General features: G+C 37.3%; 1 protein-coding gene across 2 annotated transcripts in view; it reads left to right on the forward strand.

Annotated features, from left to right (window-relative positions):
• The window catches only part of TNKS (tankyrase), a 142,221-nt gene that overhangs the window by 96,995 nt on the left and 18,828 nt on the right, over window positions 1–26,398 (forward strand). Inside the window, exons 6-17 of one of the 2 annotated variants that reach the window (XM_079305369.1) lie at window positions 1,200–1,294; window positions 4,264–4,330; window positions 4,769–4,955; window positions 6,772–6,893; window positions 9,939–10,030; window positions 10,155–10,233; window positions 18,583–18,751; window positions 19,947–20,026; window positions 21,028–21,173; window positions 22,129–22,294; window positions 24,906–25,125; window positions 26,050–26,159. In XM_079305369.1, coding sequence (XP_079161495.1) covers window positions 1,200–1,294; window positions 4,264–4,330; window positions 4,769–4,955; window positions 6,772–6,893; window positions 9,939–10,030; window positions 10,155–10,233; window positions 18,583–18,751; window positions 19,947–20,026; window positions 21,028–21,173; window positions 22,129–22,294; window positions 24,906–25,125; window positions 26,050–26,159 — 1,533 coding nt within the window. Of the gene's footprint in view, window positions 1–1,199; window positions 1,295–4,263; window positions 4,331–4,768; window positions 4,956–6,771; window positions 6,894–9,938; window positions 10,031–10,154; window positions 10,234–18,582; window positions 18,755–19,946; window positions 20,027–21,027; window positions 21,174–22,128; window positions 22,295–24,905; window positions 25,126–26,049; window positions 26,160–26,398 lie in introns of both variants that reach the window. The other variant, XM_079305368.1, reaches the window with a different exon arrangement.

Consider the following 26,398-nt stretch of genomic DNA (forward strand, 5'->3'; position numbering starts at 1 on the left):
TGTATCTTGGAAACACTCTGGGGATCTTCATTAGAGGTCCTTATCTTGAGTACAAGTAATTCTGAAGACAGGTCTTATGGAAACTTAAAATTACTGAGTTTCCCAGATGTTTTTCTAAGAGATACCCTATGCTATAATTTCTGATAGCACAGCCTGTGTCCTCAATATGTTACATAGGACACTTGGTAATTGTCAGAGTGGTTTCTCTTTCTGAAGCAGAGTAGCAAAGTGTTGAGACTTCAGTAAAATATAATACGACTTCTCCCAAGTTATGGACATATTACATATGTGTTCCTGAAAATCCGTGCTTTTTATGGGTATATAGTACTTGTTGCTGTTTGTCACAGATGAGACCATTTGTCTTGATTTTTTGTTCTTTAGCCTCTTGATAATAGTGAAATGTGACATCTCCCCTTGTAATACGTTTTAATGCTGACAGTAAATCTATACTTGGCATAATACAGTGAGATATGTAAGCTTTCCCATGTTTCAAACTGCTTTATATGTGGGGTTTTACTGTAAGAAAATAGTATCATTTGGTTGCATGCCACAAAATAAATTGTAACAAAGATCCCTTTAAAATTCTCTGCTTCTCAGCCTTGGAAAAGAGGAAACAGCATCATCCATTTTTGTAAAAATGCAGTCTCCCCCAGGCTGAGACAGCACGCAAAATTTGTTTCATAATAAAAAGCTTTTTAGAATAAACTTCAAGGGGAATTACTGGTGTCAACTCAAAAGCTTTCCATTAAAATTTGTACGAGTTAGCTGTGGAGAAAGGTGTTATTACTCTGTTATTATGCAGCAAGGTGCATTATTGTTGCAGACTTGTATTTTGCAGGAAATTGCAATCTGCGTACAATTTGCTCTTTGTCTTACCACAGCACAGTACAGAACATGAATGGATACTTTTTTGGTGCAGAAATGAGAATGATGACAATGATTTTTAAAATTAGCTTTAAATTAAGAGGCTGTAATTGCCCTAGGGGGTTGCCTGTATTCTTACCCACCTTACGGCATATTGTTTTGTGTTGACAAAAGGAGGGGCCTGCACATGCTGTGTATTTCTTAATTCAGCTAATCACAGAAGGGTACTTTAACTTATCTTGGCAGAATGTATAGGATAAACTAAGAGTATTTTAATGGGAGGAAATACAGAACTTCAGATTGATGACTCACATTCTTCATTTTTTGTTTTGCAGTCCACTCCTTTACACCTGGCAGCTGGCTACAACAGAGTTCGCATAGTCCAGCTTCTGCTTCAGCATGGTGCAGATGTACATGCAAAGGACAAAGGGTATGTAAAATTAATTGATTTATTACCTGATTGCAGCAGTGGTTTTGTATTAGTAAAAAAAAAAAAAGAAATATTTCTTTGGTTCATGTTGCAGCATAATCTCAAATAGTGGTCTAAGAACACAATATTTGCTTCCATAATCTGAGTGTGCTTCAGATTAATTGTGATTGCACTTGTTTTAAGTCTTCTTTTACACCTTTAGAATTTTTTCCAAACTTTGATCTTTGCTTCCAATCACAGACTACCCTTTGAAATATGGACTAACAGCATTATTTTTGGAAAGGTGATGGGGAGAAGATCCAAGGGCTTAGTCAAAGATGTGCATTAAAAAACTTATCTGTGGTCTCATTATCCTGTTTCACATATATGTATGTAATTCCAAGTAACATCAGTAATGCTCATGTGCTCCCAACCTAGTGGTTCTTGTAGATCTATCTTCATTGAAGGTGACAGCAAAAATCAGGATACAGTAGAGGCTATTCTGTTTTTGCATTAAGGGTGGTAGTTACATAAGATACCAGCAGAGTGCACAGCACTCAGAAATCTGAAATGATACGTGCTGTGCGGTATTCTCAGCCATACATTTCTGATCTCTAAGAAGATGATTTCCATGACAGTTGGATTGGAAGGCTTAATTGTAATGTTGTAGAAACTGGGGCTCCCAGTTAAAGGCATGCATTTTGTATTCAGAATCCATAGAAGTAAGATGTGTGTGTGTTGTCTCTAGTTGCAAACTTGAGGCACTTCCTGTATTTTCGTATTCTGCTGAGTCCAGCCTAGTGTTAGAAGAGATTCTAAATTTTTTAGTTTCTTCCTTTTTCCTCCCTTTCTCTCAAAAACTATTGCAAGTGTATTTCATCTCTTGAAGTTTCACTAATTGTAGCTCTTTCATCTCTCCATTTACCCCAATGGCTTTTTTTAACAGTACTGTTGTAAAATGCATAATGACATACTGTGCAAGTCAAAAAACAAAAATACACCCAAAAACTTCCACAAAAACCACAGAAAACCAAAACACACCACAACCTCCCCCACACCAAAACAGAAGACACAACAACTTCCCTCCAACCCCCAAAAAAACCCCACAAAGAATAAACCACAAAAGTCCTACTGTAAAGCTCTATATAATACTTACTTTGGTAGATCCACCATTATTTAAGCAAGTTGAAGGTATTTTGCACCTTTCCGAAGTTTCAGCATCAGTTGGTGGAAAATTCCAGTGCAGATACTGTAATGAGTTTTGAACAATTTGCTTGGAATGTATGAAAGGTAGTTAAGTTGAACTTAAACTCAGAGGTGGAGCAGGAGGGGAGGAAAAGCAAACAGAGAAAGGAAAACCTTTCAATACTCTGTACTGAACTTTAAAAAAAACCCAAAAATATTTAGAAACATCTAATGTCCTAGTAAGCTCCCACTTTTTTTAGTACCTTCACACATTTAGAATCAGTATGGTGTTTTGTTTAACCTTCCTGTTTCTTACTCATATATAATTTAAAAGTAGATAGGCTATAAATAACTGTCACTTTCATTTAAGGAGCTAAATTAGGCTATTGATTTTATAGAAGTCTTAGGTTCTCTTCAATGGAGTCAATTCAGAGAAAGTGCTTAGGAATTGTTCTGTATTTTCAAAATAGTCACCACTTCTAGTTACTTCCAAAGAGAAGCCCAGCCAAGGCTCTTTCTCCACCAGTCTTTCCCTTACAGCTGTTGTGCTGGAAGAGGGAAGGGGAGGGAATGCTGCAGAAGTGGCCAGTTGCATTGCTGCAGTAATTGTCTTTCCTGACAGGCCTTGAAGCCCTCAGTCCTTTGAGATGATTATAATTTTGGAAGGGGGCATCATTTTGACTGCCCTGTGGAACGGATAGTCTCTCTGTGTCTCACATGTGCATCCATAGGTTGTAATTAAGAAAAGTAATGATGGAAAAACAGTCTGAAGAATTTCCCCCAAACAAATTCTCCTCTACTGTGATAAATGTGTTGCTGCTTCTGAGAACATCCACCTTAATTTTAAGTTTATTTAATTGCTGTCTGATACTTTCTGTCCTAATTCTCTCTGAGTTGGTTTTATTGTGCTGGGAATTGCCCCCTGTGTTTTTCATAGGTATTATGGGGTTAATTATAGTTTTTATGTATTACATGTACTGATCTGTTGAGCCATAACTAATGTAGCTAACTAGAGTCAAGTGCGGCTTGAATTAAACTCATTTTTTCCTCTGCAGTAATTGCCCATCTCATATCTCCTTTTCAGTGCATGACTTTTATTGCATCTTGTGCTTGTGACTAAATCCTTGTTATTTACTTTACTAGTGTCATTTTTAAGTATGGCCTGGAGTAATATAGGTCTACAAAAATTACAGGGACTCTCTTAGAAGTATCTTGAACGGTTAAATAGGTTGTACTGTAAAACATAGGGGAAAATCAAGTCATTCCACAGTCTAGAGTGGCAATTTGTACCTGCTTTCTATGGATATTTGTATATCTTCATAAAATACCCAGGAGTTATGTTAGTGTTGTCTGGGGAGTTTTGCCTTTCACATAGCATTTTAAACAGGAGTTGCTATTTAGGCAGAAGCAGAACACTGGTGAGGAAATTGAATGTGGAATGGGACTTTCCCTCCTCCTTAATAGCTTCAAGAAAGATCATGTCAAAGCCAGTTAATGCTAGTCTTAATGGTAGATTAAACATCTGTGGCCTGTTAAAGCAAAAAAACCCCAACCAAAAAAAACAAAACAAAAAAACCCTCCAAAAACCAAGCCACAAAACCCCAAGTTTTATGTCACTCTTAAGTAGTGTGTTGTTTGGGAAATCAGATTTTCCTATTAGTTTGTAAATCCTAATTTTAAAATCTCTAACTATTTAAATATTTTAACTTTAATTTGATCTTTTCATCCCAGTAGCGAGAAGATTCCTCCTCCTTTAGAAATGCCCCTTTAAAAAAATTTGACATTTGCCTTCTTCCTCCATGCAGTGGTCTTGTGCCTCTTCATAATGCATGTTCTTATGGACACTATGAGGTTACAGAGCTGCTGCTTAAGGTAAGCAGAAGGATGGAAAGTAATTGCTGTTGATGTAGATGTGTTAGATGGGATATGAACTGTCTATATAAGAGTTGAAAAGTAATTTTCTTTTCCTACTAGTAACAGGTTTCAAACATCATATTGTCATTTAAGAAGACAGCAACTTTAGGTCTTTATTGGAACAGCATATGTGGTTTTTTCATTATCTAATTTCTTTGGACTGATAGTAGGATTGAATCTTTCTGTTCAAAAATCAGCTCACACAGAAATTCCAATTTTTTTTCACAGATTCAACAGTATTTTTGTGTGTACTGGTATATTTAATTAATTTTTTTGTGTGTGTGTGTTCATACATGAGTGATTTGAAACAATTTTTATAATAAAATTAAAATTTGTAAGCTTTTTAGTTGTTGAAGATGATTTATTAGTAATCCAAGGCTGTTTTTGCTGTGCTAGCACGGTGCCTGTGTGAATGCTATGGACCTCTGGCAATTCACCCCATTGCATGAGGCTGCTTCCAAGAACCGCGTGGAGGTCTGCTCCCTCCTGCTGAGCCATGGTGCTGATCCCACCTTGGTCAACTGCCATGGCAAGAGTGCGGTTGACATGGCTCCAACACCTGAGCTCAGGGAGAGACTGACCTGTAAGTGTTTCCAGACTGAAAGCACTTGTTGGTGAGTGGAAAGGGATGCTTTTCTTCCAGGTCATCTTCCTTGAGCTGTAGAAGTGGATGCAAAACAGCAGAGTAGCTGCATCTGTGCCATGTGCTTTGAAGTGCACAGGTACCTCTGATACATCGTTTGTCATATTGCCTGCTTTTCTGAAGTTTAGAATTATTAAGGCACTGCTGTATCACTGACCATGGGGTTTTTTATGTTTTAAGTCCAATTCAGTCAGACAGGAGCCTCTATATTGAGGCTCTGTATTAGATTTAGAAACTTACAGAAGTTAGGTAGCCTCAGTGTGCAACCTCTGAAATAGAAATTCCATCACCTTGTTTGTAGTCTTTGCAATTCCTTATGCTGTTTACAAACCAGTATTTCAACTCTAATTTTAATTTGTATTCCTTTGCTTTCCGTCTTTGGGAGATTTGTTTCCTGACTCTTATAAAATGTAAAAGATGATTAAATGAGACATATATGGAGACAGAGCATTATGAAGTTACAGAAAACTTCTTGAGAATTAGATTCTCAATTATAAGTAAGTTTTTGATTTTGTCTTTCACCTTTCCAGTATAGCAGAAGCCTCCAGACATTAATAATGTTATCCTGCACTATTCACAATCAGAGCTAATCAGGTTTCAGTCTAGTCTCTATTCTTTGCAGGGGAAAATGGTGAAATCATGTGCAGCAGAAAATTTTGGTCTGGAAGAAAGAAGGAGGGCATTAGTATCTTTTAGGTACTTCTCTACTCTGAGTCCTGGGCTAGAGCTTTTTACTCTGGGGAAGGTTAATTTAGCATTTATTTAAATTAATAAGCAAAAAAACCAAAACAAAAGTGATTTAAACTTTGGTTTTTTTCTGTATTTAGAGATTTGTTATTTCAAGATTTATTTGCACTTGTGCTTTAAATAATGCTTTGCTTTCAAAGAAATTTAAACCAGACATTAAAATAAAGGTGGGAGAAGAAAGCCCCTTATTAACAAACTTAGGATTTCAAGCTTGCTTATGAGACAAAAATACTTAAATTTTTTACTGAAATTTAAGTATTTTTTTCTAGTTTCCAAGGTCAGGTGCAATTTTTGCTAACCTTCCTTTTGTCTGAACATTTTAAGAGACACACTTCTTTTCAAATTCAAAGTTATTTAAAACTAAAATATACTAGTTGCTGAGCTAAACAAGATCTGGAAATAGCAAAATTAGCCATCGGTACTTGCAAAGATATGCCTGCTATCAAAACTTGTTTTATCTTTGGAGCAGACTGGCTTCAAATGCTTTCCTAGTTAGCCTTCTTTAAGAACAATAGTTTAGTATTTTTTATTTAAATTTTATGTATGTATTATTGTGTGTTTTGTTGTTATTGTTGATATTTATAATTCTATAGAAGTTATATATATACTTAGGTTTTACAGTGAATTATTTGTCATGCAGATACAATAAAGTTTTTGGCATATAACTGTAATGCTTTATTTTCTTAAGAATATCTCATAGCATTGTGCTCATTTGAACACAGATGTGGGTAATGTAGAGGTCACATATGCATTTAATGTCAAGTGGGTGAAAGATAAAAGGGGAACAAGCTGTAAGGATTTAACTCAAGGAGTAACTTCCCCTCTCCTTTAGCATGCCCCTTTGGTTTCAGCAAAGCTCTTCATGTTCTGTGTCTCAGGTCAGCTGCCACCCAAAGACTTGCAGAAGTACTCCTGTTTTCTCTCAATGGAGTATAGCTGTCTTTCTGCACTAACATTTATAAAGGTGACATTTCGCTGAATATTAAGCATGTCTTTTTTCCTCTAACAGACGAATTCAAAGGACACTCTCTTCTGCAAGCAGCCAGAGAGGCAGACCTAGCCAAAGTGAAAAAGACACTTGCTTTGGAGATCATTAATTTTAAGCAGCCACAGTCACATGAGACTGCACTGGTGAGATTATACAATCAATCAATTTGTTTTATGATAAATGTGCTGGTAGCCTGGAGTCAATGAGTTTTATTTCTACACTATGCAAATTCATTCATCATCTCAGATTAAGAATTTGACATTGAACACTTTCTATACTGAAATAAAATCTCCATTATAGAAAAAACATAATAAAATTTATTGTATCACCTTTTTCTTTCCTTCTGCTCTCCAGAACTCTCCAGCCACTCCTCACCTGTTCATTTTTCATTTCTCTTGCATTTTTTCCTATAAACCTCTTTTTCTGTTAGTCTGTGGTTTTTTTATGGGGTTAAATTTTATTTCTGTAGCCCAGTGTTTCCTTCATGTTTAATGTGAGCAAACTTGAATTACAAATTTTCTTTGTAGGATACATAAAATTGTGGTGAAAATAGGTGTGTATCACAGGGTCTTACAGGTTTGGAATAGTTCTGACAATACCACATTAGCTATAGAAACAAGGTTATTTTGAGACTTTCTTGGCATTATCCTGCTCTTATTTAATTGTTTAAAGAAACGGTGGAAGCAAAGAACACCAGTATCCCAAATGTAGTGAAGACTTTGAAGCTGACTGATGGTATTATTAAAACTGCTATAATTATGATACTTTATTTCAATGGAACATTTTCTTCCCAGTGGCAGGTCTCAGCTGCAGGCATGCAACTGCATATTTAGTGTTGGAAACTTTATGATTGTGATCAGAACATAGCATCCATATTCTCTGTTTCCTCTGCAGAGGACTCAGCATCCTCGCCTGATATTAGAAGCAAGGTAGAGAAGAGAGGTTTATAGGCTGAATGTGAAGACAGTGTGAAATTTGGGATGATGTTATCCTTTTCTTTCTGAGTCTATCAGCTGCTGCTATGTGGCATCTCTTTATCTGTGTAATGATCACTTCGTAGTCCTGTGATGTTCTTTGCTCTTTTTTGCCTGCTGATTCTGCAGAGACAGATGGACCAAATGGGATATTTTAGCTCTATTGATGTATTTGCTTCACTGTTTGCTAAGTGCTTCATTGTGATTTTTCAGTTTTTGGCTGGTGTACATATGATTTCCAGATCATCTCTAGTCCAAATGAAAGGACTTGGCTTCCAGGATCAGATGAGGTTATGTGTAATCTAACAGAGCTATTCCTGCCCTAAGCATGATAACATTTTCCAAGGGCTGCTGGGGTCTCTGCTGTATTAGCCAAAATGCCAAAGCAAGCACCTGACATAGGTTTTAGTGTTTCTTTGAGGTTTGGCAATAATTTGTGTGTTTTAGGGCTTGTTTGTCATATAGACAGGAAATAGAGACAGGATATTTTCTGCAAAGCCTTAAAAATGCTCTCAGAGTAAAAGTTGATCTTAATGTTTATTTACAAAGCTTGCCTTTACAAAATTTGAGTGTGCTCTACTGATTAACAGTAATGCGGAAGCTTGAGTGAAAGTTATTTCATAATGATGGCTGAAACTGGACAAAAGATGTTTATTGGTACTAGTGCTACCTATTAGTATTGGGTTTGGGGTCTGTCTAATTGTAAAGGCTATAACTTTGCTATTGTAAAGTTAGAGAACTCTTCCAGGAGACTTACTGCATTTTATGGATGTTTAAATGTGGGTAAAGATATAAACAGAAAAATCCAAAAGTTTCTTCTGTTTCTCATAGTCTGCTATCTTGAGATGTCCAAACTTGAAATAAGCATTTCTGGACTTGATATTAAAGCTGGGTGTTCAATCTTATATGGAACCATGGTGGTAATTCCAGGCTTTAGGAATGCATTGGTAGGGCCACTGTTGAGAAACCAACAGAAGCCAGCCACATTTAGGAGAATAGTTACACCTAGCAAAGGACTGTGTGGTCCCACAAGGGCAGGCATGAGCATTGAGAAGCCCTGTGTTGAAGCATGTATCTTTCTCATAGCATGGGAAAAAAGGTACTCTAAGAGAAATGTAAGCTGGTTTGCTTATTACGTAATCTGTAGTTGGGTGCTGTCAAAATCCACTCAACCCGAGCGAGAGTCATGATGGTTCATTTGACCCCAGGGTGCAAAAGACAAACAGCAAGGGACTCAAATTATATTCTGCAGCAAACAGCAATGCACTTTATTGTGTGCCAACAACTTAGTTTTGTGATAGAGGAGAGAGAGAGATAAAGGAAACAAAGTAAAAGAGGAGAGAGAGAGAGGGGGGGGATGGGGATGTAGCTATCAACAGAAGAGACATCATCCTCGAGTCATCTGACGATAGACATGTCTTCCATCAGTCGGGGAGAAAGAGATCTCAGAGTCTCTTTGAGAAAGTCACTTTTTATAGTAATTTTCCAAAGTGAGTGGCCTCTGGCCAAAAGGTGGGGAGATTTATGGACTATTGCATTCAGAAATCTTTGCCCAAGAAACAGGTGCAGGAACAGGGCGCTATAACTAGTACCCTGCTCGAGAGCAGCATACCATGGCAAGCAGCAAGAACACCTACAAACAGTCCCTTGGCAAGCATCCACCTTGGCCAGGCCAGAACTCAGGTCCAGAGCGGGTGGTGGGGTCCTGGGGTCTCAGTCTCTGATGATGGTTGTGAGGCAGATCAGAGAAACTTCGGACTGATCTTTACACCCCTGACACGAATGGCCATTAACAAGGTCAGTATGCATTGAAACAGAAGAAACAAAGTGATGTTCAAGTGCTGTCAATTTGACTTGTAGCAGAATCCTTACAGTCCCCCTTTGGAGACCCTCTGTAAAAAGTTAGGCTGTTTCAAACTCTGTGTCTTTCCCTCCTTTGTTTATTATGTGTCAGCTTTGTCCTGATATCTGGTTAATATAGTTGGGACCATACTGCTTTTTTCCTAAGTGACAAATTTAAAATTTGTTTTCCTCTCAGTAGAATAATTTTGCATTGATTACTAACGTGTATTTTGTTCAGTATGATGAGTTCTATTTGTAAATTTTGTGGTCTGATTTTAGCAGAATAATTTAAGGGATGAAGTAATGTATCTTTAAAGCTCTTTATTATCTGTGTAGTTGAAATATGCTTTTTTTTTTTTTTTTTTTTTGCAGCACTGTGCTGTGGCTGCTTTGCATCCGAAGAGGAAACAAGTTACAGAACTATTGCTTAGGAAAGGAGCAAATGTAAATGAGAAAAACAAAGAGTAGGTTTCTGAAATGTTAGAGTTTTCCAAAGGCCTCTGTCATACTGTGAAATGACAGAAAATATGTGAAAATGACAGAAAATAATGTGAAACTAATATATCACTTTTTATTTTCCCCCTCTAGTTTCATGACACCTTTACATGTTGCAGCTGAAAAAGCTCATAATGATGTCATGGAAGTTCTGCATAAACATGGAGCAAAGGTAAATTTACTTGCATGTATTTTATTTAAGACATAGGGCAAGAAGAAGGGTTATGTTGATTATATACCACGTAAGTTTTTATGATAGCTATTTCTATAATACATAATATAATTTCTAATAAATGTGATTATCTGCATGTCTTATGTTGATTTATCTTGTTTGCTTGAAAATATCCAATGGCTGAGGATACTGACACAGAGTTTAGTATTCTAATGCTGAGTATTCTTTAGCCCTTGCTTGCTTCTTATTATTGTGGTAAGATTCTTTGGCTGTGCCCTTCAGCTATTGATAAGTGCTGACCTAAGTAATTTGTGAGCTTGTGGTGAAGCTTGCTTAGAAACACATTTTTCAGCAAGTTATTAAAGGCAGAGAAAGGTATAACCAACTTTATTTAGAATGTGGTTTAGCCATCTTTCAGAAGTGTTTCAGAATGATCTTTCTACAAGTTTTAGCCATGGTAATTACTATTCGTGGTAATGATATAGATCACTACTTAATTTTCTCAAAAACTCTTCTTGAGAGATACTTTCTTTGCATTGGCTAAAATATAAAAGATCTCCTTGTTTTTGCTTTGAATGGGGCTCAGATTACTCTTTTTAAGTCTTCTTCTTCATTCAGAGAACTAGAAATGAAGAATTCATTTCCTGTATTATGTTATTGCCTCTAATAATGATCAAGCTTCATTCTTGCTGTAATAGGAGGTATGAACAATGTAGTTGTATGCACAGTTGTTTTTATTTTGAAATTATGGATTTTAATTTATAAGCCTATATGAGAGCTCACTGCCAGATTTCTGATTCACTTCCACAGTACTTCAGTGACATCATAAAATAGCTTAACAACAATACCACAGCAGAGTTGATCATATTTGAGAGTCCTAATGCACTGATGACTACTAAGTTTTGCCTAAGGGGGAAAGCAGGGTCAAAATTCTTGATTATAGTCATTAAAGCTATTGGTTATTATTTTTCCAGATTCACTCTTAGTAGCATACCTATGCTCTGAAAGTAAAAATTCATTTTGCCATAGGAACAGATACCTCATAATTTTATAGATCTGCTGTTGCACTGGAATTCAGTGCTGGTATTTGGGTAGGCACTGAACTGGACATGCTGGAGTTTCAAATCTACTCATACCAAAGTACTACCTGCTTTGAAGTGCATGGACCTTCTATGTGCTGCTACTATACTCTCATTATTTAAATTAGTGCTCCCTTGAAAATCTGTCTCAGTTGTAGTCAGGTTAGGAGTAGGCTCAAAGATGGCACCCTTACTATAATGGACCCATTTTATTTTGTCAGTAGCGCGTTCTGATGATAGCTTGTAATTCTTTTATCTCCTGAAGCAGGGATTCCTAAATCATGATTTACTTGTGGATTGACTAATGGTGCTGAGTGGTGCACAGTTATCTACAGAATGTCGCTGATTGGTGTGTTCTGTTGTTTATTCCATCAACAGTATGCAAATAGAGGGACATGGTGATCATTAAACCTCATTCTTCTTTCATATCCGATATCCTGTGTTATTCTGAGGATGGGCTATTGACATTTATGATTTAGCAAAGCACTTAAGTGCATGGCAGGAAATTCATCAAAATTCATATTAAGTGCATATTTCCATACTGCAGTGGATCAGTGTCCACAGTTTCTTTGCTGTAAAACAGTAAATAAAGGACCTATAATTTTTAATGAGAGATAGATCATTAAGGCTTTATGAGGCACTTTGAAGTTCCCAGATGGGATATGCTCAAGAGTATTAGTTAGTTAACTAGGCATACTTAATCACTCTAAAATGTTTGTCTTACTTGTATATTATCATTTGACCTCTTGCTCATACTTTGACTGGAAACATTCAGCTCATCAGATACTCTTGACATGGATTTTCTTCGTTTCTGACTGTTGTGACATGGCAACTTTCATTCCTGAAGCATGATACAGGTTTTGATGTTTTTTGATGTTGTGTGTTTGGAAGTTTTGCCTTTGTGTTTTCTCTTTCTGTGTCTTGAATTTTAGTTACTTCATAAAATGTAATCAGGTATATTAAGCTCTTTGATCATATCTGGTTGTATTTTTTACAAGAGAGGGTTCTCATGAGCTGGTGAATCTAGTCCCTCTGAAATAGCAACCTCCCAGTGAAGATCAGTTTGTTCTCTGAAATACACCTTCCTGCTTTTTAAATACCTCTCTTCTTATTTGATACTTCCTTCAGTGATGTATTTGCAGTCAACAAACTGATTCTTCTTAGACTTTGTTTTGGTAGGCCAAAAGCCTCAAACACCTAATCTTCCCTTATAAGGGAACTTTTCCTTTTCCTGTTCATCCTTGTAACCCCTTCTCTTTACTAGCACCAGAGGAAATCTTGGAATTCAGGCAACAAGAATCAAATTAATTGCCCACTGCCTTTCTTGTTGGCACTTCCGTATCTCTGTTTTAAGTACCTGACTGATGCATACTGGGATCATATTTGTCTTTTTAATTGACATGAGACAGTAGTACAGATCCTTCCTGTAATCCTGCGGTGTGCAAAGAATCTTGATTTTGCTGATATTTTATATTTGTGCCCTTTAGCATAATTCTCCTGTGCCAAGATTATTAATGCAAAGAGCATAACAAAATAACCCCACAGTCAGTCACCACGCAGCCTTCTCCTTCTCAAAATTTTCAGTTATTCCATCTAATTCAGTAATTCCATTTATTTTTTGAAAATAAAATAAACTAAAATAAAAATTTCCACTGTGATCTTACATAAAATGCTTACTGAAGTGTGTATGGATGACACCTACCTACCATGTAGGGTTTTTTACTTTGCAGCCATTTCTTCTGTCACAGGAGAGGCACTGTTAAAGTCAGCTTTAATCTCTCTTCTGGAAAGCACTACTGATTACTGAGAGAGTAACAATTTGGAAAAAAATATGTAATTAGGGCTTCAAAGAAAGTAGAACTTTCTTCTTCTGATATTTCATGACAAAAGGCAAACTGTTCCACAAAATAATCATCAAAAATAGCTTTAGGAGACAAAGTCATATAAAGTTCTGTACATTGAAAATAATTTGTGATTGTTTTAGCATTTTATAGGAAATTCTTCAGTTTTCACGAAGAGAATCTGCGTCAGGCAGCAAAAATGAGTTCACCTACAATGAAGTATGTATATGTAGCCTTTTCTTGTTCTATGGAAAGACCTAAAGCATGATAAAGACTACTTTAGGGAATTTGGGATGAAAAAGGGATTGTTTGTGGTCTTTCAGATGGATTTCATTATCCATAATGTTATTTATCACTGTGTAAATTTGCTAATTGAAGTAAGTTAGATGATAATAAACAGTGAAGGACTGCTTGAATAACATGTGCTTGATTGAGACTTATTTTACTGAAAGAACATCTGAGAACATTGATCTCTTCGCCCTCCTGCCCTGAGGGACCTGAGGGAACAGCATGAAGTTGTGTCAGGGGAGGTTTAGGTTGGATATCAGGAAAACGTTCTTCACCCAGGGCAGGTTGTGCACTGGTACAGGCTCCCCAGGGAAGTGGTCGCAGCACCAAGCCTGACAGAGTTCAGTTGTTTGGACAATGCTCTGAGGCACACGGTGTGACTCCTGGGGTGTTCTATGCAGACAATAAACCTGATGGGTCCCTTCCAACTCAGGATATTCTGTGATTTATATTAGCAAGAATTAACCTACTGGCAAGCAATTAACTATAAATTGCTTATTTTGGTGTGTCTTGCTGGCCCTTACTGACAGCACAGACTAGGTTCCTAGTTTGAACTGTGAAAAAGTCCTTGTGCACATTAGTTGCACATCAACATATTATGTCTAAACAACAGCTTCCATAGAAGATGTTTTCATTAGTATGGTACTTGAGTTTGCGGAAGTTGACTCTCAGTTTAAAGAAGAGGTGAGAAACCTTGGGATTTCTTAGAATTTTCTTCAAGAATGTTGAACATAAATATTTGTGGTTTTAAATGCCAGTTTTTCCTTGTTTGCCTGCCCTGTTTGTGTGAGACGGCATTTCACACCACTGCGTATTTGATGTTGAATATTGTCACAGTATGAAAAATAAATATGAAAATAATTTAAATAATTATGAAAAATAAAAGCAGAGCATCTTCAATAGCATAAACAATTTTTATTAGACCTGTGATCAGATATTCAAATGCCATGATTTTATCTTTGAAGATTATAAAAATCTTTTAATTTAAAAAATAATTTTAAGGTGGTGAACTAGTGAAAAAAATTAATTTCGTCCTGTTTTGTTGTATTTCTATGTAATTGGATACTTCATATGCCTAAGTTCTTGTCCAGATTTATAGACACATGGGAAATTAATGTGTTTAGAAAGACACTCAGCTTTCTAGCAGTGCAGAGTAAAGGACTAGAGTATTTTCTGAACTGGAAGGATTGTTGGAAAGAAGCACCTGCAAGTGTACAAGTTCACTTTGGCAAGTGCAGAGATGTCATGAATGCTCTTTAATTATGGTATGCCTCTAAAGGATATTGTTGAAGCTATTCTTCTGCAAGAGAAAAATGAGCCTTTGTAAGGTCATGTCAGAGAGATGTCGCTATTCATGATGGTAGCAGAAACTAATTCATTCTGCTGTGCTGTGAGGATATTACTTTATGCATCTTTGCATAATACATTTATTTCCATGCATTGGAGTACTATGTTGCCAGCTTTTTGTGATCATAGATTTGTAAATGTTTACCATCTATCTGGACCCATGCAACAAAACGAAATGTTTTTTAATAACCTTGTTGTGTAACATTCACTTCCAATATTTCAGGGAGAGGTATGATATTTTCAGGGAACAGTAAGAATTGAAAAATTAAATTGCCTTTCAGAAATGTAACAGATTCTAGACCATGATGGTTAACAACATAAAGAACTGTATGATCTGTTCTGAATGACTGCTTCAGCTTTTCTCACTGCTTAGACATCCAAACATCCTGACCTTAATAATAAGATTTTATGCAGAAGAGGTGATTGTGGAACATCTGACTGGATTCTATAGGAGCTTTCGGAGTAAAACTGACCCCTTTTTTTCCTGCTTTTTTCTGCTAACCAATCTTGAAATTGTCACCAGTGCTTCTTCACTCCTACATTTATTGTTAAACAACAAGACACAAGGCATACTGCAAGCTTGTCTTCAGAATTAATGCAGGAGGAGAGCAGTTATAAACTTGAAATGCAGGGAATGATACTGTGATGTGGAATTGCTGGCAGAGCACAAGTTTCACATGTGATTTTTAGAATGTACATCTTTCAGAAAGATTTTACTGAGAAAATGGTGGTGCTTGGAAACTGTTGCTTTTTGTGGTGCTGTTTGTAGTGTCAAGAAGCAGGAGGAATACTTAGGGAATTTGATCTTGATAGAAAGCCAATATGATTGTGAAGTCTTGCAAAAAATGTTTCCTGAACAGATCCAAGCTGTTGTGCTGCCACAAGTACCTGACAGCCAAGGGAATGTTGCCGTAACTGTGTACACTGCTCCAAGAGAGCAGCAGTGAGGGAAGGGGAAATCTCAGTAGTGTGTGATAATTCATGACCATTTACATTTCTCTACTGTGTCTGTTCAGGATGGAGAAGAGGAAATTAAGGGAGAAACAGGAAAGAACAGAAGGAAGTCTTCATTGGAAAATACTGAATAGGACAGTATCTTTCTCTGGAAACCCTTACTTAAAAACTTTTTTCAATTGATAACTGAATTCAGCTTTTACATTGCATTTTGAGCAGTAGAATGAATGCTTTCAATCTAAAAGGCAAAGAAATTGGATCCAGAGCCAGTGTGCTACAGAATAAAAGCTGTCAAACCTGTCGTTTTTAACTCCTTGCAGAAAACTTGTCTGCAAGATAATTCAGAGCTGCAGCCTTCTAATTTCAGACTGCTTATAAGGGGTACCAAATTGATACTTTTCTCTTTTTTTTTTTAAATAAGTGCAGCTGGAACAATATCAGGACACAATCAAAGCAGTACACCTTGCATATTTCACAGTTTGTCAAACAGAGTTTAGACTTTAGCTTTGAGTTTGAAATGGCACATGGTTTTGGACCTGGTATTGAACATTGTTTAACCCAGGCATGTGTCTTACCAGGTTTGATTTTTATAAAACTTAATTCTCAGTTTTGTATTTCAATTTTCAGTGCTTAAGTTGGTTTTCATTTGGAAATAAGTCCTCTTGCTTTAAGCCTTATTGGAGTATATTCTTTGGTTGGTTTTAGAGAAGTGGTGAATTATTGGTGAGAGAAGATCTGCCCCAAATCAAATTCTTAATTAGAACATACTCTCAATGAAATTGTCCGGCAAAGCCTAACTCTGCTCCTGGGATAAAGAGCAGCTGCATTTGGTGCATGCATCCCTCTGTCAGCTGCAGCCCTTTTTGTCTCAGAAGTAAGCAGATATTTCTTCAAATGGCTGATGTTCTTCTGCCAGAAGAATTGATTGCTGGGAAGATAATAGTTTAGAGGTGAAGAGTGATCTGGATAAGACACATGAGATGATGACTCAGATGACTCTGACAGTGTTCTTTTCAAATGAATATTAACATTTTTTCCAGGGATGTAGTCAGTATCAAATGAGTGCCTTGCTGCTATTGCAGCAAACAGGCCTGTTTAACACAGGAATTCAATATTTAAGAATACATTGCTTATTATTTTCTTTCTGGGATGAATGGAGTGTTATCAGCTACTTTGAGAATCCACAAATTTAATTTAATTCTGCCTTTACCATCATTAAATATGTGTAGCCCCAGAATTCTGCTTACTTCTGTGCCCTCATAAGTGGTGAAAGGCATCTGGTGTCCTGAAACAGATGCAGGTCATAATGTGAAAAAAAGATGGATTTGGGACATTCAGCATCTTGTTAATATTTATGATAGCAGTAAGTTTTTTATTTGAAACAAAACTTTTAGGGCAATCCCATTAGAGTGGCATGAACTGAGCACAGTTAGAAGAAACAAACCTATTCTCTCAGGACTTATTCTCCTATCTGTCTTGCTGCAAGAGGGATTTGTGATCTAAGAAATTCCTGCTTAATCAGTCTGTCAAATAATTTCAGACAATATCAAAACAAACTCCTCTTTGTTTATTTGGTTGTTCTTTGTTCTTTTTTGTGACTTGATATTGCACTATTGCGGGTATTTTACTTAGTTTTTTTTACCCTATCGGGTAGTAGATCTTTACAAAGTTAATTTCATTTACTTTGAGTTAAATTTAATTTAGTTATAGAATATGTGTCTTAACCAAAATGCTTTTTCACTGGTTTCACAAGAAGGGTAGCAGGGTTTACATGCTCCATTTTAGGTGAGAAATAGCAAGTGAAACCTTTGTTTGCTGTAACCACAAAGATTTTGAGAAGGTATAAAGGTGAGTTTTATGCAGTAGCAGAGTTTATTATGCATGCAGTTCACAGCCTGCAGTCTGTAGGCTTAGAAACAGATAACAGGTTCTGAGTTGCTTGTAGAGAATATATAGTAGCTCTGTATTTCATAAAGTGGTAAAAAAGCTGTTGGGCATTTGCATTTAAATTTGTCATGAATAGTTGCTAAGTACAGAGTATCTTCTTGAAAGGTTATTTTTGTGGGGGTGTTTTTCCACTTTTTAAAACTCAATCATTCTCTTCCATTTTTTGATAGTGCTCTGGGAGAGATACTTCTAGTTCTTTAGCTGCTCTGTTAGATCTTGACAAATGAATGTGTATCTATTATATCATACTCTTTGAAAATGATGCTCCATTTTGCCTCTTTATAGAGCCTTATATTGAGAAGAATTTTATCCAGTCATATTTAACATTAATGTAAAGGCACAAAAAGTAAGGAGGAAATGTTTGTATCCAACTATTTTTCCCCCCACTCCTTCATAGAATTCTTAATTTGACATCTTTGTCTTTGCATTAATTCTTGGCAGTGAGTAATGTTGAGTTATTCTTCTGACAATGATGGATGGTAATTTCCTAAAAGCTACAAGATCTTTGAATTGTTTGGTAACAATTTATGTCAAGTTAGTTCTTTCTCCTCCTGTGATAGTTTTTCTTTTCTTGCACAAGGTTAGTCTTCATCAAATTTGTCAAAAGCTTGATCATTATTTAAAGTATGGTTTTAGGGGATCTTGTGTTGTCTGTTAGCCATGCAAGAAAAGAACCTATGTTGTTAAAGGCAGGAAAACATCTGTGATAAATTATTTTTCCTCTGAAGTGTTTGCCTATTTTGCACTTGGTTTTGTTTAATTACAGTGCAGAAGAATTGATAGATAAATTTGTATGCCAGAAAATTCTTATTGCTCTTCTTATTAAGGACAGGGAGAGGTGCAGCCTTCTAATTACAACAGTGCTTTGTTTTATATTACTGCTGCTTTTTCAGATGAATGCACTGGACACACTTGGTCAAACAGCATTGCACAGGGCTGCATTAGCAGGGCACTTGCAAACCTGCCGGCTGTTGCTGAGTTATGGCTCTGATCCCTCCATCATCTCTTTGCAAGGCTTCACAGCAGCACAGATGGGAAATGAAGCTGTGCAACAGATATTAAGTGGTGGGTAAAAGTAAAGGCCTGTGTATTTGAACTTCAGCTTCTGCCATTACAGCTTTGAATATTCTTTCTTTCTCAGTGCAAGAGACTTGCACTAGTTTTGTTATCTCTCCTTTCTGCCATCAAGTGCACACAACTACAGTATGTATTGTGTGACACTTCTCAGAAAATAAATAAATAGCTCTGCTTAGTTCAGTGACGTGCAAATCAGGAAGAAAATAATCATCTTGTAGATCTAGAACATGCTGCTGTACAAGGAGATTGTAGGAAGGCACATGTAGGGAGTTTGAGATGCTTTTGGTAACAAGTTCCAAGGCAACTGGAATATTGCTGAGCATGTAAGAAACCTTTTCTCCTGCATCAGCCAGCCTGTTAGGTACTCCGTACTACAGTAGTAGCAAGTAGCAAGACAAGCAAAGTATTACTGGCAGAAAAACACTGATAATTGTTAAACTCTTTGAACTTTTACTTTAAATCTCTTGCTTCTCCAGTAGAAAAAGATTTTATTGTAAAAGTGCTCTGGATAGTGCTTAGAAAACAATTTGATTATATCATGCATTAAAAAGATGAATAGATATTTGAAGAGAGTGCCACTATTTTTCATATAAGTGCTTAATGGTTTGCATTCTCTTACCCACACTACATTTGAATTTTTGCAAGTACAGAGAAGAATAATTGCATCAATAGCTACTACAGAGCAAGTAACTCACAATGAGATGTGCAGGTAGTCAAACAAAGGCAGATATCCAGATAGATGAGAAGACACGTGGTAGCTAGAAACTCCCATTTCCTCTTGTATTTTCAACAATATTTTCTTAAAACAGGACCAAATAAGGAAAAAGCATTTTACAGCAGTGCAAAGAAGGACTGTTTTGAAGCGTACCCATGTCTGAGATGTAGCTGGTTACATGGGTAGCATTACCTGTTAAAATGTGCACGAGTGTATGTATATGGATTGAGAGAGGAGTGTTGGCAGAATAATGTCAGCTTTAGAGTCAAAATCTGACTGATTTGCCCAAAAAAACTAAAGCTCCTTATTCAGACATTTCGGCAATATGAACTTATCACATCCGCAACTACATTTTTGCAAGTAACAACAGACCAACTTCACCCCCCAGTTTGGGAAATATGTTGAGCACAAGTTAATACAACTTAAGTATCCTAAGTAATCCTAAATCATCTTTTTCCTATGTAGAAAGTACACCTGTGCGCACATCTGATGTGGATTATCGTTTGTTAGAAGCATCCAAAGCTGGAGACTTGGAAACTGTGAAGGTAGGTTTGAGCAGTTATGTGAATTTTCTACTTTGCATTGCTATGCAAGGCTTGTGGAAGCCCCTGCTACATAAGTTGTGGAACCAGTGTCCAATGGATGGTAAATCATTAAAAATGCAAAGTCATGGATCTTTCTTTGTTTTTCTTGTAGAAAGTAGTACATTAAGATGTACTGAGGTGTGTTTCTCTTGAGTTTCTTGTTCATTTTGCTGGTCCTTCACACAGTCATGTCTTCGATGGACTCAGATGTAGCCATAATTCTTTGAAGCAGATCCTGTGATTCTCAGAATCACAGTTTAGTAGAAATAAGCCCTCAGTGCATGATTCAATTGGATGGCAAGCAAATGCTGTTAATAGGTAGCAGACTCCATGTTTTAAACCATCCTTAATCTGAAGGTGAAGGGTCAGGCCATGGAATCCCAGCATCACAGGAAGGTTTGATCTTGTTTTTGATGCTTGGTCTGTGGACAAAACAGCCTGCTGATAGACTGTTGTTCATAATTTCCCACCTTGAACTTCAACATGATATACATTAATATTCAAACAGCAGCAGTTTTGTGCACCAGCAGCTCTTTTGACTGCTAATCTATATCTTTCTAGTTTTCTGAAGGCAGTATAGGCCAGAAATGATAATATATCTGGAGAAAGTTACATGGCCTTGAACATGATACTTGATGATGTAGAAGTTCACCCTTTCTTATACATTAGGAATATCTTCACATTGCTTCCATCATTTAAGTCTTTGTTATAGGAGTACTTCCAGCTGTAAATTTAGAGCTGCTATTTTTTTAACTTCGTGTAAGTGGAAAGAAATTTCCTGATACTTCAAAAAATTTGTGTAATATAAGTGGATCAAATTTTGTTTTGGTGTCTTTGAAGATAGTAATTTAGTTATTTTCTTTTAGGTTTGCTTGTTTTGTGTTTTGTTGTTGCTGTTTGCTTTTGAGGAGTTCCTTATTTGTTAGTTTTGTACTAGATTTTGGGTTGTTTTGTCTTCACAGCAACTTTGCAGCCCTCAGAATGTGAACTGCAGAGATCTGGAAGGCCGTCATTCAACACCACTGCACTTTGCTGCAGGATATAACCGCGTGTCAGTGGTGGAGTATCTCTTGCACCATGGAGCAGATGTGCATGCCAAAGATAAAGGGTACATTTTATTCCATGATCAGTTTTGCTGTTCTCTGTCAGTGTTCTCTATATCCCACCTATTCATTTTGCTTAAGATTTCAGTGACCATCATGTTTTTCTCTTGAAAACTTTTCTCTTTCCTTCTTGTTCTGCATTGTTCCTGTGCTGTAGGGAGATTTATAGACCATTACATATACTTTGCTTTCTGGAAAAGCCATTATCAAGTACATACCTGGCACTGTAATACATGATACTTTTCTGCTCCTTTTTGCCCATTTTGGAGACTTTGTTTTGCTTAAAAGCAGCCATTAACTTGTTTTAGGTGATCTAAAATTAGTTTTTAATAAAATGGGGTAAAATACAAGGGTTATCTCTGGTCATTTTTTCTAATTCTGTTAGCTTTTATTACTAAGTTACTTATTTTTACAATTAATATTCAGTTAAATTATATTAACCATTTACACGTTTTTGCATTAATTGTGAAGCAGCTGTGGTTATGTTCACTCTGTTACTCATATATTAGTTCAGGGTGGGGGATAATAAATTTCCAATACTGGATTTTCAGGCTTATCCTGGAAGAAGTGTTTGGGTATCTTTCTATATCTATCAGATGTGCAGTACTTACTAATTACTGCACTTCAAACACAAACATTATATCTTTTTGAAATTTGCACTCAAATATCTGGACTCAGAATAACTGTGAGTCTTGCAATTACATTTTTGTCTGTTATTAACAGCATTGGAGTTGCTTGTGGAAGCAGTAACATTGGGGCTTGCTAAGTATTTAAAAGTCTTGTGGATGAGAACTGAAGGAGGATAATTAAGTTTTAATTGATTTTTTAAATAGAAAAAATAAAACCATAAAAACTGGGAAGACTGAAAGATAACAATAATGCCAGTGAAAGTGGGAGCTTTATCTACTAATTGCATATAGGATTTTACTCTCTAGCTATTAATGCTTTCTCTTTGATTAGTGGCTTAGTACCCCTGCACAATGCCTGTTCTTACGGACACTACGAAGTGGCTGAACTCTTAGTGAGGCATGGTGCTTCTGTCAACGTGGCAGACCTGTGGAAATTTACTCCTCTACATGAAGCAGCAGCAAAAGGAAAATATGAAATCTGCAAACTGCTTTTAAAAGTATGTGCTGGAGATCTCAGATGTGTCTTTATATATATTTATTTTTTTCTGAAGATTAATTAATTCAGTGTATTTTTTGTGATATCTTTGAATCAATTTTCATCTTGCAATTGTTACATGGTTTCTTGTGTAATATCATTGACTTAGAAAGAATCATCAGCCAAGTACTTTTTCCAGCATGTGTATTAATACTGTTAGCCAAGTAGGATAAGACTCTGAAACTAGAAAAAACAGCTGAATTCATGTGAAAATGAGAACTCCCTACCTTGTCCTATCCATCCTTTTCTAAAATAGTTACTGCATTTAAGTAAATTTTGTTAATACTTATGCAAGAGTGTGTTACAGAGCAATAGCGGTAGATGAGTCCTAAGTGCTGTTTGGTGTGAGAGGGATTTAAAACAGTTATGTTAATGCGTAATTTATCAAGCTCCTGGAGGAAATGCATGTTAATATACTATGGCATAAATATTCATTATACTTAGAGGAAGAACCTGTAAAAAGCATGAGGTAATACAAAGATGTTTCCATTGAGAAATATGACTTTGGTAAACTTCTTAACATAAGGTCTGATCCTGCCCTGGGAGGGTGAAAGGGGGTGCTAGAGTAGAATTTCTTGCCAATCCTACTTCCTTTTTCAGCCTTGCCTCCTTATGTCCCTCTGGAGCACACCATTTAAAACAGGAGAAAGTCAAAATATGCATAGTCTTAAAATAATGAGGATCTTCTCCAGCCACTTTTCATTTGCTGCTGCAAAGCCCTACTGTTTCCCTCCTGTGTCATTTTTTCACATCATTACCAAAAAAGTAGTCAGAGAGAGAAGAATGATAGTTTGAAGCACATCTACAGCAGAAACCAGGAGATATTAAGAGATGTCTGTGGATAATGGTGGCCTGGAAGTAACACTCTATTAGAGATGTTAGCTCAGGCTATAGGAACACTTGTATTCTCTCAAGCACAGTGTTCTGTTACAGACGCTAGAGATCTCTGGCCTTTTCTGGTCATTCCACAGGGAATTTACCCATATATTGTCTTCAGAAGATCCTGAATGGATGTACAAGAGAAATAGAAAAGTACTGATTTTTTTTTTTTTTTTAATTGCTCTTTCACAAGAGCTAAATATGCCCTTAAGATGACACGGATGCAATGCTTCTGGGTGTCTGTGGGTATGTGCTCACACTGCATTTTACTCAGGGTTTCTCCTGCTGTGCCTCCTATGCCGGCTGGAAGTGTTGTCAGTTCTGCTGAGTTGTGGCTGTTGAGCTTGACTCCTCCTGACTTGCACTCCTTCTCTCCTGGTCTGCTTGAAGAAGGAAACAAAAATAAACAGGCATTTTGGAGACAGTCAACTTTCTTTGAAATTACCACCTTCATTTGTTTCTATGCCTTGGGAGGGGTCTCAGAAGACTCTGCCTCTTAATTCAGATCTTAATTTTGGGGCATATTTGAATAGTTCCAATTTTGATGAGTCTTAATTTAAGGGATTTCAGGTCATATCTTAGAGAGTCATTGCTGTCTAGAAAGCTTTGTGCAAAGAGTGGTCTCTTCCTAAAAGAACCAGAGATGTGGTTCTGGGTAATCAATACTCTGTCCCTTGCTCTTTATCCTTTACACCATGAGCACAGTTATACTGCTTCCAAACATAAAGGAGTTAATTCCCTCTGTTCTCCTATTGCTGTTCTCCCATTCCCAGTCTAGTGGGAAATGGCATGGTAGACATGTTGGCAGGGATTGGACCACTGTGCTTGATTATTCTGAAGAGGTCCACCAGCACCAGCAGCTGCCTCTGCTTTATCTAGTATTTGTTTTTTCCCACTGCTGCTGCGAGGAAATAGGGAAGGAGCTGTCCTCCCACAAAACCGAATGTGGACATGACTCAAACCATATGCTCTATGTAGTTGTATGTTCCTCATCCCCATGTGCTCCAGTACTGTGTTCTTATCACTGCCTGATCTTCATGTTTTACTAGCACAGATACACTCCAGTATTCAACTCCGCTACCAGAATTTTTTTTCACTTCTTCCAAAGAGCTGTAAACTGCTTAAGATGGTGCTGTTATCTATTGGAAAGTGTGGAGAAGAGTATTTTGCTAGTTTCCTTCTTAAACAAGTGCTTTCCAATATCAGGGTGACATTTAGTAAAACTCAGAGCCTGGCTAGCTTTCGCTAGCTCAGAAAAGTTGTGCTCGGAAAGTACCTCTGCCAGCCATTTGATTCCTGCCAGTTTTCAGGAGAAAGGGAGGAGCAGCCAAAGATACTTGCAGTTGGCTTTCCTTTCATGATGCTGTGACAGTAAGAAATAGCTGTATGCAGGAAATACTCCTAAACATACTTCATTTGCAAGTAGAGAGCAGGGATAGGTGTTACAGAGGGCTGCCATTCTTAGAATTGAGATTCTCATTCTGTGAAATTGAGATTTGCACAGCTGTGTTTAAGACTAGTGTTTTTAGACCTCAGCCTTGTGAATTTATTTGCATGTGCCTACTAATCTATACAGTTACTACTTCATTATGGCAGGTCTGCAAAATCTCATCTTGTTTTGCACAATAGTGACACACTTATGTGCACTGCTCTGCCCATGATTGTGACACTAGCATTCCATCTGCTCTTTGCAGCACGGAGCTGATCCAACAAAAAAGAATCGAGATGGGAACACTCCTCTGGATTTGGTGAAAGAAGGAGACACAGATATCCAGGACTTACTGCGAGGAGATGCTGCCTTGCTAGATGCTGCCAAGAAGGGGTGCCTGGCACGAGTGCAGAAGCTGTGTACTCAAGAAAATATCAATTGCAGAGACACCCAGGGAAGAAATTCAACACCACTACATCTTGCAGGTGAGTAGCATGCCAGGTTTTCAAGACATATATTTATGGTAAGTATATGTCACTGCCCACCCAGGGACGCCATGTGTCCCAGTCTGGGGTTTCTCCTTTGCCCCGAGATCACCCCAGAGGGACATGAAGGTGGTTCAAACCCTGAAGCAGCCGAAGAGAGACTGCTGGAGACGGTTTTCTCTTGTTCCAGGGATTGTTTATTATTTCTTATCTCAGGCACCTTTTGCCTGGCCAGCAGCGGTCTGCTCAGCCTGGCATCCATGGTGGAATCCCTCTGGTGAAGGCAGGGCTTATCTTACATAGTTTGTATTACGTATTACATGTTTACAAAATTTTCCCAATACAATACAATACAATTTTATTAAATGGTCCAGCCCTGACCCCATCCAATCCAAGAGTGCCAACGTGTCCCCCAACATGGATGACATGGAGAAGAAGGAGGAAAAAGTGCCCACCCCCCAAATTCTCCATCTTGGCCACGTGTCCCTTATCATAAACATTCCCAAAAGTCTATTTATCTATGTTCTAACAATCTGATTTACACTTCACTAATTTTGGCAGCTTGTTTCCATTTTCTTTGTGCTGACCACTTCCCCCAGGGGTTAGAATTCAGCACCTGTGACACCAGGGTCTCACTCAGAGTCTTTGAGACCTTCGCCAGGGGGATTTTGAGACCCCCAAGGAGGCCAGGGGTATGCCCTGGGCTCCCACAAGTATACAGATGTAATTTGCCAAAATCAGGATTAGTATAGGAAGAGTTTCACAGAGAATTGTCCTGTACAAAGAGTTAACTATGGCACCAACACAATTACTAGGGAAAAGGAACTTTTGTGGTTGAAAAATTGCCTTAGCTTTTATGTCTAATATTTTTCTTTTGTTTAGCTCTCCTAATATCTAATTTCTTTTCCTGTACTTTTTCTACAGCTGGTTACAACAATTTGGAAGTAGCTGAATACCTTCTTGAGCATGGTGCTGATGTTAATGCCCAGGACAAAGGAGGATTAATTCCCCTACACAATGCAGCATCCTATGGGGTAGGTGCAGACAGTCTTGCCATGAGTAAAATCAGCAAGGGACTCCTTGAAGTCATATCCAAAGCCAGTTATTTTGCAGCTGTTTTGCTGTGAACACAGTTCAGGTTTTGATGAAGTATTTATTGGGCTAAGTTGCTATTGTGAGTCCTATTTGTAATCCTATACATTAAGTAGGACACAGATTCAGGTGCGCTGTAGAAGTTAAATGCTGCAGTTTGGAAAGATTGCCGCGATGTAGC

Source organism: Erithacus rubecula, assembly GCF_903797595.1.
Source record: "Erithacus rubecula genome assembly, chromosome: 5".
NCBI lineage: Eukaryota > Metazoa > Chordata > Aves > Passeriformes > Muscicapidae > Erithacus > Erithacus rubecula.